General features: G+C 54.2%; 1 protein-coding gene across 1 annotated transcript; it reads left to right on the top strand.

Annotated features, from left to right (window-relative positions):
• The first annotated feature begins 501 nt into the window (after positions 1-501).
• Positions 502-7,173, top strand: LOC132340480 (serine/threonine-protein kinase PAK 3-like). Its single transcript, XM_059871503.1, has 9 exons — positions 502-700; positions 1,248-1,311; positions 2,143-2,191; positions 3,205-3,314; positions 4,072-4,189; positions 4,657-4,756; positions 5,174-5,370; positions 6,281-6,418; positions 6,868-7,173. Exons 1-9 carry the CDS (start codon positions 502-504, stop codon positions 6,955-6,957), a joined length of 1,065 nt encoding a protein of 354 aa, XP_059727486.1. The 3' UTR covers positions 6,958-7,173.
• The last annotated feature ends 6,364 nt before the right edge of the window (positions 7,174-13,537 follow it).

The raw sequence follows: 13,537 nt of genomic DNA on the forward strand, positions 1-13,537 counted from the left end.
GAGTGGGAAAGGAACCTTTGGTGTTTGGAATTGTGCAGCAAGTGGTGAGCTAGGCATGTGGCAGCTGAGTGCCAGCCTGGGAGGCTGAAGGAAAGTTCCTGTCAGTGTCTCAGCAGCAGCAGCATCAAAGGGATCCCCGTCAGTTTTCTCCTTTTCTGCTGAAGAGCTTTTGAAGAGCTGCAGGTCTGGCTTTGCAGGCAGAGGATTGCTGGCTGGCTTTAGCCATGGTGGAATGTTGAATTCCCAGCAATAAGTGGCAATGTCGACTTTAGCTCATTGTTAGTTGGAACAGCTCCAAACCCAATTTCTGCTTAGTGCAGCTGGATGTGCAGCTGAGGATAAATAAGGTGAGAACTGAGATTGAACTTCCCGTCCCTCACGCTGCCGTCTGTCCATAGGGCACAAAAGCAGCACCAGCACCTCCTGTGGCTCCCCCTGCTTCCAAAGAGGAGGCCAAAGAGGAGGAAGACAGCAGTGAGCTTCCCGCTGTTGTGGGGGACGATGGTGAACTTCCCTCAGTGCCAGGAGATGACAGTGAGCTTCCCTCAGAGCCAGGAGATGACAGTGAGCTTCCCACTGTTCTGGGAGACGAGGGCGAACATCCTGCGGTGTGGGAATGCCATGGCGAGGCTCCTGCGGATTGGGACAAGGACAGTGGACATCTCCCGGAGTGGGACGAGGATGGTGGATGTCTCCTTGTGTGGGACGAGGATGGCCAAGCTCCCATGGCATGGGATGAGGACAGCAGACATCTCCCAGTGTGGGATGAGGATGGAGGACATCCTGTGTCTTGGGAAGAGAAGGATGAACATCTCCCAGCATGGGAAGTGGACAGCGAACATCCCCTGGCTTGGAAAGATGATGGCGAACCTGCAGAATTTTGGAAAGAGGATGGAGAAGCTGAAGAATTTTGGGAAGAGGATGGAGAACCTCCCTCTGCTGTGGGATCCTGGGCTGAGCATTCTGACAGCAGCACAGCCCTGCAGCCAGAGGGGAGAGGGGAGTGGTGCCTGATGCAGCTGAGTACGTCTGCTCTGTCCCTGGGTGCCCGAGCAGGGCGCTGTGTGTGTCTCGGCATCAGCTGCACCCAGGGTTGCTCTGCAGCTGAATGTCACCGAGCCATTTCTTGTCCTTCCCCAGCTGAGACCAAGGGGCTCACGGCCCCAGGGAGTGGGGCTGCGTTCTGGCTCTGCTGCAGGGCGGGCTCTCACTCTGGGAGGGAGCGTCTTCCACGTGGTTTCTTTCAGGGAACACCGTGAGCGAGGTGGAGCCTGCCGAGAAATACCTGGAGCTGGAGCAGATTGGCCAAGGGTAAGGGCACGGCAGCGACCTCTGCACAAGCAGGGCCAGGGGTTGTGCTGGGGCAGGATCAAGTGAGAAGTCAGGAGAGTTCCAAACACCTTCCGACACTGGGCTACCATCCTGCTGTCTCTCAGTCCTGATCAGAATTGATAACTGTGGTCAGGAGGCACCATCAGAGCCCCCTGAGGCTGGCAGTGTCCTGCCTGCAGCAAGGAGCAGGACCTGGAAGATCTTCTGTCCCTGGAATTGGATTGCCTAAAAGAACAACTCACCATCTGATGACTGTCAGAAAGCATTTCTCAAGAAGATTTCTTTCAAATATTTTCCTTTGAAAAATATCCACGGGTCAGAATGATCAATGTAACGGTTTAGAAACAGAAACTAGAAGTGAACTAATTAGGGCTATATTCTAGCACAGGTAGCAGACCCCATCCATTCAGTAACAGACACAGAGCTGATGCACTCTGGGGGAAAATGCATCACCTGCCTGATGGCAGGGCCCCTGAGGAACCTGCAGGTCTTAGGCAGGACATGGAAAAGGATGAAATGCATTCTTTTCCAGTTCTTTAGACACCCATTTCCCCTCCTAGGTTTTGAACTAAAGCAGTTCAGGGTGGACATTTGGGATTTGCTCCAGCCCAATTCCTTCGTGCTGGGTCTCAGTTTTCTCTTGCACACCTTGCATGGCAGAGGGCTGGTGGCTGCTGTGCTGTTGTTGGAAGGGTCGATGCACCCAGGTGTTTGTGAAGGCTGCAGGCAGCAGAGATCTCCTGTCTGGGCTGGCTTTCACTGCCAGGGCCTAAAGCGCTGCTTCTTTCTTCTCTGCTGTTTTGTCTCCAGGGCTTTTGGAACCGTTTACAAAGGACTGGACAGGGCCACTGGAGGAGAGGTCAGTGTCAACACGCCCAGCACGCCTGGCAGCTCTCCAGGGCTTTCCCCTCTGCTGGGAGCTGTGGCTGCAGCTTTGGGGGCCAGCAGAGGTTTCCTGCTCAGGCTGCTCCTCTGAAGGCAGAGCATTGTCAGCCTGCAGAGCACAGCTGGGGCAGACCTGGTCCTTCTGAAGTGCCAAAGGAATGCAAGGAGGGCAGCGGTGTCTGTCAGAGCAGGACGCGCTGGCTTGGTCTGCATATCTAAAAGTGTGAATGCATCAGCTGCTGGAGACTGACGCCCAATTTATCTTCACCCCAGCCTCTGACAGGAACACTATTTAGCAGTATTTCCATCCTGCCTTTCATCTTCAAAGAGAGCCTCAAGGCCTGATTAGGGAGAGATCCTGCTTGGGCTCAGTTTGGGGTTTTAGTCCTACTTCAGCTGTTCACAGAGGGCGAGGGAGAGAAATGAGAAGATGGATGTCCAGAGCAAAGCTCTCTCCCAAACCCTGCAGGTGTGTTTGGGTCTGGTGTCAGTGACAGCCTGTGACAGGGATCACCTGAGCCATGGATGTGTGTGTTTGCTTTGTTGTGCAATCCCAAACAGAGCAGTTGGATCTGAAATCATGACCAAATCCCATAGAACTGCTAAAGGATTCCTGGCTGTTTTGCTCTGTTTTCACAGAACCAGAATTACCTCTGCTTTCAAAATGGGTTTGAATAATAATAGGAGAGTTGAGGCCATTTGAGCAGACTCTGGGTGCAGAGGATGTTGTTAGAGCTTTGAGGCTGACAGCTGAGGGACCATTTCTGCAGAGCTTGCAAGGCCAAATGTCTCTGGCCATGTGTCCTGTGAGCAGCCCCCAGCTGGCAGAGCAATGGGCTGTGGGAATGGCACTTGCTGAGCTCTGGTGTCCCATCCCAAGGCAGTTTGGCACAGCCCGGCTCCGTCGCTCCAAACAGACTCGCTCCGTGTTTGCTGTGGCCTCCTGCCACAGACTCCTGCAGTTCAAGGGCTGCCATGTCCCTTCAGGTGGCCATAAAGAAAATGAGTCTCCAAGGGCAGAACAGGGAACGAGCTGTGAATGAGATCCTGCTCCTGAAGGACAAGAAGAACCCCAACATTGTCAACTCTTTGGACAGGTGAGTGCTTCAGCTCTCATCCCGTGCCCGGGCCCTGCGTTAACCTTTCCTGACATCCCTAGTCTGTAGCCTGTTTTGAAAATGCCTGACCCAGCCACATCTTCTCAAAACAACAGCCTGGCAGTTCACTCCCTGCGTGTGCTTTTGTTGCTTTGCTTTGCTTTTTCTTTCAAGTTGACCCCATTTGCTGTGTCTCCCAACAAGTGCTGATGAACCACAGCAGAAATTATTTCCCTTGGCTTCTTCTTCCCAGCCCTTTTCCATTGCTACAGATGCCAGGCAGACCAGGTTCTTGTTTCCAGCAATGCCTCATTTGCCCATTTTTCACTGGCCTTGCCTGTTTCTGAAGGGACTTTCTGAAAGGTTTTCTGACTGCTTTTGTCCCAAGTGCTGCACGGCCTCCTCCCCTGGATAACCCTGGCAGTTGTGTTGCCTTGCTCTGGAGGGAATGGTGGAACTAAGGAGTTCAGAAGCTGAACCAGCTGGGAGCAAGTGTTGTGGTTCCACAGTGATCTGGGCTGTTGCTAACCTGCATTTTTCACCCGCTTGCCATCTAAGGCCTCTCCTTTCTCACAGGTGACTCCTTTTCCTTTAGACTGTGCAGATTCCAAGGGCTGGGCAGCCGGGCAGGAATGTCTCTCCATCTGATTCTGTCCTCACTGACAAGTGACCTGGAAACAAAACTCCATTCCAGGCTTTTCCATGGGGGAATTGAGCACTGCCCATTCATCTCCATGCCATTGTTTTCCTCTTCCAGCTTCCTTGTTGATGGAGAGCTGTGGCTGGTGATGGAATACATGGATGGAGGAACTTTGCAGGACGTTGTCAGACAGACACGCATGGCTGAAGGAGAGATGGCAGCTGTCAGTCGGGAGGTGAGGGATCCTGCTTGTCACTCCCATGGCTGGGACACGATGGTCCTTCCAAACAGGCATGAGAACAGGAGTGGCTCCATGCTCAGGGCTTTGTTTCTGTGCTGTTTTCATGAGCTGGAGAAGAAAGAGCCTCTGCAGTGAACGGCCTGCCAGCATCACTGCACTTCTGCTCTGTTCTTGCTCTCTCTCCTGCTGTTGTGGTACTCTCTGTCCTTTTTTGATTTGATTTGCTGTTCTCAGCTTTGCCTTGCACCGTTTGCCTGGAGCTTGTGTGCACTGCACTCCTGGCCTGTCCCAGCAAAGCTGCTGCTGGCAGAATTCTGAATTGTCCTTTCTGGTGTGATACATTCCGGCCATTGGTTTTTACCCTGGTGTTTCTTGTTCTCTCTCAGTGTCTGCAGGGCCTGGATTTCCTCCATTCCAACCGGCCATTGGTTTTTACCCTGGTGTTTCTTGTTCTCTCTCAGTGTCTGCAGGGCCTGGATTTCCTCCATTCCAACCGGGTGATGCACAGGGATGTGAAGAGCTCCAACATCCTCCTGGGAATGGACGGCTCTGTCAGGCTGGGTGGGTGTTCCTGGCCAGGCACGGCGTTCCCGGGCTGCGGCTGTGGGGCTGCTTCCCAGTGAGGCCAGAGCCCCACAAGGGCTGCTGGGGGCACTGCCCGGGCCCTGCTGCCAGCTGAGAGCGGCTGCCCCTGCAGAGAGCTCAGGAGAGGAGCAGGGTGCCAGCAGTGCCTTTGCTCTGGCTCTGGCCCTTCCAGAGGGGCAGCAGTGGGAATCTAAAGCTCCAAGGGAATCAGTAAAAGCCACTGCATGAAAGCTGAGGGTTTCTGTAAGGGTCCAGTTCCATCTTTCCTTGGCTACAGCCCTGAGGACCTTTCCAGCTGACTTCACTACTGCATCCTCAGATGGAGAGTGGGGAATCTTTGTGCTTGGTTTCCTCATTCCAGCTGCCTTTGACAGGGTTTGTTTCTGTCCTCAGCTGATTTTGGCCTCTGTGCTCAGCTAAGCCCTGAGCAGGACCGGCGCAGCTCCCTGGTGGGCACTGCTCACTGGATGGCCCCAGAAGTTGTGACCAGATCTCCTTATGGCCCCAAGGTGGACATCTGGGCCTTTGGCATTGTGACCATCGAGATGGTGGAAGGAGAACCTCCTTACTTCAGGGAAACGGGGGCCATGGTAAGAGGCAAATTCTCCAGTGGTTGCAGAGGCCTGTGAGCACAGGGGGGCTCTGCCCTGGGAGCAGCAGCTGGAGGTTTCTGCACATGGGAAGGGAATTCCCAGAGGACTCCAGCCTCAACACAGACGAATATTCTGCAGTCTCCAGCAACAATTTGCTTTGGGATTTACATTGTTGCAGCTCTTCTGGCTGTGAGGATGACCTGAAAATGTGAAGCAAGTGCATCAGCTCTAATGTTACCTTGCAAGAAAACCCCAAACCAACCCCACATCCCACCCCCAAACCCAACAAGATTTCTGCAGGAGCTTCTAGAAGACATTTTGCAAGATGATCTCCCCCCTGATTCCTCTCACTGTGAAAGTTGTTGAAAACCTGAGGATGATTGTTTAACATCCCCATAGTCTAACATATTTCTTTCCTAGTCCAAGCTACTTTCTCTGTGTCACCAAAGCTGAGCTTTCAGCATCACAAACCTCCTGTTTTTGGCCTGGCAGTTTCTGGGATGGGGCATCAGGAATGCATTCACTTGAGTGTCAGTGGCACTGCAGAGATGCACTTGATGTAAGAATCCTGTGGAATAACCCAGGCAGACCACACTGACTCTGGAAAATGGCCTGTACAGCTGGTGTCCACATTATGAGAAGCAAAATGTGCTATTTCTGATGGAGGTTCCTACTAAAAGAGTCAGCCAATGAAACTGGCTCTAAGGGAGAGATCATTTGGATGTTGAAGAGGTTGTGGCAGCCCCAGGGTTTGGGTTTTTTGGCTGGCACAGAAAAATGAGCTGTGAGCAGCATCTCTGGCAGGGAGGAAAGTGCCCCTGGAGCTGGGGCTGAGGACCCGGGGTGGATGTGAGCCCGTGTGGGTGTGAAGGAAGCTGGCAGAGCGCTGAGTTTGCTTTCCCTGCAGGCTCGCGCTCTGATCCGGCAGAACGGGACCCCGCAGCTGCAGGAGCCCCGGCGCCTGTCGGCTCTGCTGCGGGACTTCCTCGAGTGCAGCCTGGAGCCGGACGAGGAGCGGCGCTGGGCTGCCCAGGAGCTGCTGCAGGTGAATGCCAAGGGCTGCAGGGCAAGCAGCAGCGCGAGGGAGGGGTTTTCTTGTGGGGCCCCCTCCGACAGTCTCCAGCCTCGCTGCTTTCCACACGCAGAGCGAGCAGAATCCTCGCCTGCTTTGGCTTGGCAGGCTCCTTTCGAGGCCAGCTGGGCCTGGTGCCCCACAGCGAGCAGGGACATCTTCAACAGGTCAGGGGGCTCCGAGCCCTGCCCGACCTGAGCTTGGAGGTTTCCAGGGAGGAGGCACCTCCCACACCTCTGGGCACCTTCTGTCAGTGTTCCCCCACTCTCCTGGGTAAAAAATTCTCCCTTAGATCTAATCTGAGCCTGCTTCCCTCTCTTGAGTTTCAAACCATTTCCCTTTGTCCTGCTGCAACAGAGCCTGTGAGGAACTTGAGTCTGGGAAGTAACAGTTCATTTCTTTCTTTTTTATCCTTTGGGCAGCACCCATTTTTGTCATCAGCCAAGCCTCTCTCCAGCCTGACCCCTCTGATCACTGCAGCGAAGCAACTGAGGGAGCAGCGGAGGAGATGAAGCACTTGAGGGAGCTTCTTGTTCAGTAGTTAGGACAATTAGTTAGTTATTGTAGTTAGCACTGCTAGTTAGTTATGGTAGTTAGCTCTGGTAGTTAGTTATGACAGTTAGCACTGATAGTTGGTTACGGTAGTTAGCACTGATATTTAGTTATGGTAGTTAGGACAGCCTGTTTGTTATGACAACTTTTGGAATAAAAATTCTCTCAAACCTCGACTCCCTTGACGTGTCCCTTCCTTCTCCCGCTGTGCCTCAGCTGCCCGGAGCCATGTGAGGGGAGAGCGGGCCCAGCCCGGCCCAGAGCTGAGCCCCAGCAGAGCCCTGGCAGAGCCCAGAGCAGCCTCGGCACCTGCAGAGTCAGCCTGGAAGGAGGCGCTTGGAGCCTTCGGGGCTGCACCCGGCTCTGGGTTACAAACTGTGTGTGCTGGAAAATGCCAGCGGCTCTGCAGGAGGGCAGAAGGGGCCCGGGGAAGGCCCAAGTGCTCCGTGCAAGGGAAAAACATGCCCTGGCTTTGGTGTAAATAACTAGGCAGTGTTGGCTTTTGCTATTATGTATTGACTTTTGCAAATTATTCTTAATCACAGCGAGTTCGATATGGTACAGTTTGTAATCACCTTTCACTGCTTTTCCTATAGTATAGTTTATCACCTTCTTGTGGCCAATGCCCTGGCCCCTGTGTAGCTCGTATCCTCAGAACATCATTTATGGATGATATTTTAGTTTGTGGACAGTGTGAAAAACACACATTATAGGTTTGGCTTTCCCAAAATATTAATGTGGATGCCATGTGTTGTGCATTGTAATGTTAACTTTTGCAGAACTAGCTGTAGTTGTGAAATAATAACTAATGCTTTTATTTTTGTAACTAACTGACAATAATGAGAATGACTCAGACATATTTGTGAAATAGCTTATGTTGGTTTAAAGGACTTGTGGAAATAGCTAAAACTGTCTGCCTGGTCAGATAACACTTGAGGAAGGGATGTGATGAGGGCCCCTGCCACTGACCCTTCCACTGTCAGTAACTGTCACCTGCTGCAACCACAGAACAGGGGGCCCTTGTGAGGGGGTGACACACAACCCTCAAAACAACAACCCACGATTCCTGCACATACTCTAAAAAGGCAGGTTGGGGGTCAAACCAACCTAAAGAATTCCTGGAACATGTAAAGGAGTTCAAAGAAATGTTTGAATGTGTATATTTTGAACAATACAATGGAAAAACTAGACAAGAAGGGTTGCTGTGGTTAACCATTGTGCCTCTGGCCATTGCCAAGCACCCAGTGCTGTTACTGATTTGTCTCTAATTATCCCTTATTAAACTTTTAAAAATTCTAAAGAGTGAGGCTCCTCTCTCAGAAAACCCCAGTTGCTCACCCCTTGTTGTTCTCCCAAGCCAGGATTTGTCAATCCTAAACTTTGTCTGTGTGGAAGAGAAGGAGGCTGTGAAGAAAAGGAAGATGCACTGGTGTGGAGGCCCAGGGGCTTAACTCTCACTTATCTGCTTCCTTGCTGCACCTGTTGTTGTGCACATGTGCAATGTGTTATGCAGATTGGTTTACCAAGGGCTGTTTTCTTAATTAGCCATTATCTTAATTGGTGATGGAGTTTGGATTGGTTGACCAATTGGATCTGTCTGTATTGGACTGTCTGTGAGGGGGTGAGTTTATTAATTGGTACAGAACAATACAGTATGGTAGGATAAGGTGATTGATCAGCCTCCTGCAGTCATGGAGTCAATGCTAATTAATGCCACGACAGCCCTCGGCCCCCATCACTCAGAGCCTGAGCTGCTTGAGGTTTGTTCTGCTGGCAGCTGGGGACTGATGGTTTTTCTTTTAGCACTGGACAGTCCTTGTTCCAGTGCCCCCATTTCTTACAGGATGCACTCTGCTCTTTCTCCGCAGGGGAAGCTTTCTTGGGTGACTTTTCCTGAGCTGCCTTCTTGCTGGGTTGGGATGAACTCTTTCCCTTGGGCCCCTGTCTCAAAACACCTTCCAGGCACCCTCCAGCAGTTTATCTCTGTCTTCAACTCCCTTTATCTTTTCTTCTTTTATCATTTGAAGCCTGACCCACACAAACCAAAACCAGATGTGCTTCACCCTCAGCTGATTCAGGATCTACATCAGTATATTTGATGGCAGTTTCTCTTGTTTCCTGTTTAAAAAATCAGTGGGTGATTCATCATCATTTTGCCTCATTTGGTGAAGCTCTGACCAATATAAAGCTTTAGAGACCCCATGTTTTAACCCCCATTCCACGAGGCTTTGATATCAGTTTAATTTTGCCATCTGCTCGGGTGTATTTCCATCCCACCCCGGGTTTCCAAGGGGAAATCTCTCAGTGACAGCGCCTTGAAGCAGCTCCCTGGCTGTGCTCCCCTCAAGGAACATTGGATGGATTTATTGACCACTCGTCCCTCAGTGGGTTCAAGGAATGTGTCTGACACAGATTTCAGAACAGACCAGTCTGATATATATAGAGAATAATCATTTATTTATTTATTTATTTAAATTTTTATTTATAGGCTGTACAGTGCACACATGAACTGATAGATTATATTGCACCAACCAGCAGCTACAAGGAATCACTGATAATAGCAGTATCAAATACCATATCAAATTGCTGGTGATCAATAGCAATGTGTAAAAGGCAATACAAAAGTGTAGAAACCAATGCAGAATTGCAGAGGCCAATTATAAAATTGCAATTTATGACTCGGCTCTGCTGCAGGCACAGTGGAAAGCTGGAAGCTGCTGAGGGGACTCATTCACCCCTGTCCCCTGTCCCTGAGTGTCCCTGAGTGTCCCCAGTGACATCACCCCTGGAATTCCCATCAGGATTTGGGACTTCATCAAGGAAAATTACCAGAAATTTCGCCAAATTTCTCTCAAATACTGCACGGGGAGGGCACAGGTGACAGCAGCCATGTCCCCGATGATGTCACTGCCATAATAATTTCACGGCAGTGACATCACCATCCCTGCAGCAGCTTTGGGATGTCCTCGATGGCTTTTTGGCACTTCTCAGTCACCACAGGGGCACTGGAGCTGTTGGAATCACAACTGAAGATGTTGTTGATGTCATCAAGTGCACCTAGCAGGTGATCCTTGGTGGCCAGGCGGGTGTTGGCCACCCACAGCCGCTCAGCCACGGCCACCTTGGCTGGCAAGGCCTCGGGGACATCGGGGGACTCCTCCTCTGTCCCCTCCATGGTGTCTACAATGTCCCTGAGCAGGCGCTGCAGTTCCCAGGGGAAGGCGGTGGCTTTGTCACACGCGGCCACCAAGTGCTCCAGCAGCCCCAGGGTGGCCTCCACCTCCTGTCCCCTCCTGGTGGCCATCAATGCCTGGCTCTGGGTCACCACAGCCCCTCCCATGGCCATGGTGGCCGCCAGCATCTCGTTGGTGGCCACCACCATCTGGGCCTTGAGTGCAGCCACAGTCGAAGCCCCCTCCTCCCTGCCAAGGGCCAGTGGCAGCTCCTGTTCCATGGCCACCATGTTTTCCGGAGCTGTCCCCAAGCAGGCGGCCGTGTCCTGCCAGTCCCTGGCCTTGGTGGTGGCTGCAACAGCGGCCTCAGCAGTGGCCACCTCCCTGCAGGTGTCACGGAGCTCGGTGGCCTCTCTGGCCAGCCAGTCCCAGCTGCTCACGAGCCTGGCCACCAACTCCTGCCAGGCGCTGGTCACAGCTCTCACATCGGCCCAGGTGGTCTCAGGGGAGGCCCTGAGGGTGGCCAGGGCCTGGCCCAGGGAGGGGACACCAGAGTGGCCCAGGGAGGTGACACTCCTGTGGTTCAGGGTCCTACACAGGATCTGGGTGAAGTTCTCCAGGTCCTCATGCAGGGAGTTTGGGGACTCATGCAGGCACTTGGCCTGGTGTGGCTTGGTCACAGTCGCCACCAGCTTGCCCAGGGTGGCCACCATGGCCACCAGTGCCTGCAGCTGTGGAGGGGACACCTGGGGAGGGGACAGTGGAGGTGTCAGGGACCTGGTGGCACTTGGCCTGGAGGGCTCTGCTGTCCCCTCTGTCCCTTTGCAACCCCCAGTCCCCTCCTGCCATCCCTATGTCCCCTCTGCAGGGACACAGGGGCATCACAAAGGTGGCACCAGGAACATGGCACTACCACCAGCCCAGTGGCACCAGTTCTGTCCCAGGCAGGTGGCACTTGAGGGACTCTTGGTGACATGAGGAGCTGCTGGCACTTGAGGAGCTGGTAGCACTTGAGGGGCTCTTGGTGACACAAAGAGCTGGTGGCACCCGAGGAGCTGGTAGTACTTGAGGGGCTCTTGGTGACACAAGGAGCTGGTGGCACTCAAGTGTCCAGAACTCTCTCCAGTGACATCACTGCCCTGATGACATCACAGTGGTGACATCACTGTCCCAGCAGCAGCCTTGGGATGTCCTCAATGGCTCTTTGGCACTGCTCAGCCACCACACTGCTGCCACGGTCATTTGGGCCACCATGGTCACCACAGGGACTCAAGAGGAGGTTGTCAATGTCCCCAAGTGTCCCTGGCAGGTGATCCTTGGCCAGGCGGGTGCTGGCATCCCACAGCCACTCAAACTTGGCCACCTTGGCCACCAAGGCCTGGAGGACATCAGGGGACACCTCATTTATCCCCTTCAGGATGGCCTCGATGTCCTTGAGGGGGCACTCCATGTTCCAGTTGAACAAGGTGGCTCTGTCACACGTGGCCACCAAGCGCTGCAGCAGCCCCAGGGCCACCTCTGCCCAATGTCCCCTCCTGGTGGCCACCATAGCCTCTCCCATGGCCTCATTGGTGGCTGCCGCCACCTGGGCATTGATGGTGGCTATTTCCCAGGCCACCTCCTCCTTGTCCAGGGCCACCATCAGCTGCTGCTCCGTGACCACCTTCCTGTGGTTGTCATGGAGCTTGGCGGCCTCTCTGGCCAGCCAGTCCCATCTCTCCACGAGCTTGGCTACCAGTGTAGTCAACTAGCCCCAGCAGGTGATCCTTGACTAGGCGGGCGTTGGCCTCCCACAGCTGCTCGGCCATGGCCACCTTGGCCACCAAGGCCTTGGGGACTTTGGGGGATGCCTTACTTGTCCCCTCCAGGGCAGCCTCCATGTCCCTGAGCAGGCGCTGCAGCTCCCAGAGGAACGAAGTGGCTTTGTCACACACGGCCACCAAGCGCTCCAGAATCCCCAGGGCCGCCTCCACCTGCTGTCTCTCCATGGTGGCTGTTGTTGCCTCGCTGGTGGCCTCCATGGCCTCTTCCCTCACCTGCGATTCAGGTCTGGCAACCACCTCAGCCCCCTCCTTCCCGTCCAGGGCCTGACCCAGCTCCATCATGTTTTCCTGAGCTGTCCCATAACGGGCAGCCTCGTCCTGCAGCTCCCTGGCCCGGGCAGTGGCCGCCTCAGTGACCATCACCCTGCAGGTGTTGCGGAGCTTGGTGGCTTTCCTGGCCAGCCGGGCCCAGCTGTTCATAAGCACAGCCACCAACCACTGCCGTTTGCTGGCCATCATTGTCACATCTAACCTGGTGGTCCATGGGGTGCTCTCGTAGGCAGCCAGCACCTGGCTCAGGGAGGTGACAGGGTCATCATCATCGGAGGTGACACTGCGGCGCCTCCAGGTGTCATCAATGCTTTACAGGCGGCCGGGGCTGGGCTGGGAGCTCGAGGGCACCAGGAAGATGGACACACTGGGGGCACTGTGAGAGGGAGAGAGTGGGGAAACACTGGAATCAGGTGGGGAGCACTGGGAGAGGGGAGGGCTTTAGTGGGGTGGAGAGGGACAGGGAATGGACTGGGAGGGAGTTGAGTGGCACCGAGAGAGGTGGGAGAGGATGGGGGGTACTGGGAGAGACGGTGGAAGTCTTGTCGTGAACTGGGAATAGACTGGTAATTGACTTGGAGGGGCTGGTTGGAACTGGGATGGTCTGGGAATGAACTGGGAGGGACTGGAGTGGCACTGAGAAAGGTGGGAGGGGCACTCGGCACTGGGAGAGAGCGTGAAAGTCGGAGAGTGGACTGGGAATAGACTGGAAGGGTCTGGGAGGGAGTTGGAGGGACTGCGGTGGCACTGGGAGGGATCTGGGAATGGACTGGGATGGAACTGGCAATGACGTGCGCGGCGCTGCGAGGCCGAGTCCAGCTCGGGGCTCTCGGATCTGCGGATCATCCTAGCAACAGATGGGTCATCGGAGGAACGAGCTGTGATTGGCTGAGAGGCGTTATCTCCACGCTCGACCGAGATGGACGCGCCGCGGAGCACTGGGAGTGACCGGGATGGACTGGGATGGGCTGGAGGAGCCACGGGGGGGTCACTGGGTGGGAGAGGATGTCCCAGTGATGGACACAAGGAGGGCTGCCGCCTCTGAGGCGATTCCCAGACTCGAGGGATACTGGGAATTTCAGGAGTTCCAGGGTCATTGGCAGGGCAGCGCCCGAGGGGACGTGCTCTGCCCCGCGCTCACCTCGGCGCTCCACCGTTGTGAACGGGGCATAAAGCTCGTAGTTTCGCCAGCACTGCGTGTCCACCAAAGCCCGGTAGTACTCCATGTGAACCGGGTGCCTGTTAAAGCGCTTGGCATTCATCTCCCCATAGGC

The sequence above is a fragment of the Haemorhous mexicanus genome, chromosome 32, assembly GCF_027477595.1.
Source record: "Haemorhous mexicanus isolate bHaeMex1 chromosome 32, bHaeMex1.pri, whole genome shotgun sequence".
Lineage (NCBI taxonomy): Eukaryota > Metazoa > Chordata > Aves > Passeriformes > Fringillidae > Haemorhous > Haemorhous mexicanus.

What these genes read in the sequence shown, in the direction of transcription:
- LOC132340480 (XM_059871503.1), top strand. Translation starts at nt 502, where the DNA reads ATGGTGAACTTCCCTCAGTGCCAGGAGATGACAGTGAGCTTCCCTCAG. An exon ending in CTGGAGCAGATTGGCCAAGG is followed by an intron (nt 1,312 to 2,142) that starts GTAAGGGCACGG and finishes TTTTGTCTCCAG; the next exon opens with GGCTTTTGGAACCGTTTACA. An exon ending in TGGCAGCTGTCAGTCGGGAG is followed by an intron (nt 4,190 to 4,656) that starts GTGAGGGATCCT and finishes GTTCTCTCTCAG; the next exon opens with TGTCTGCAGGGCCTGGATTT.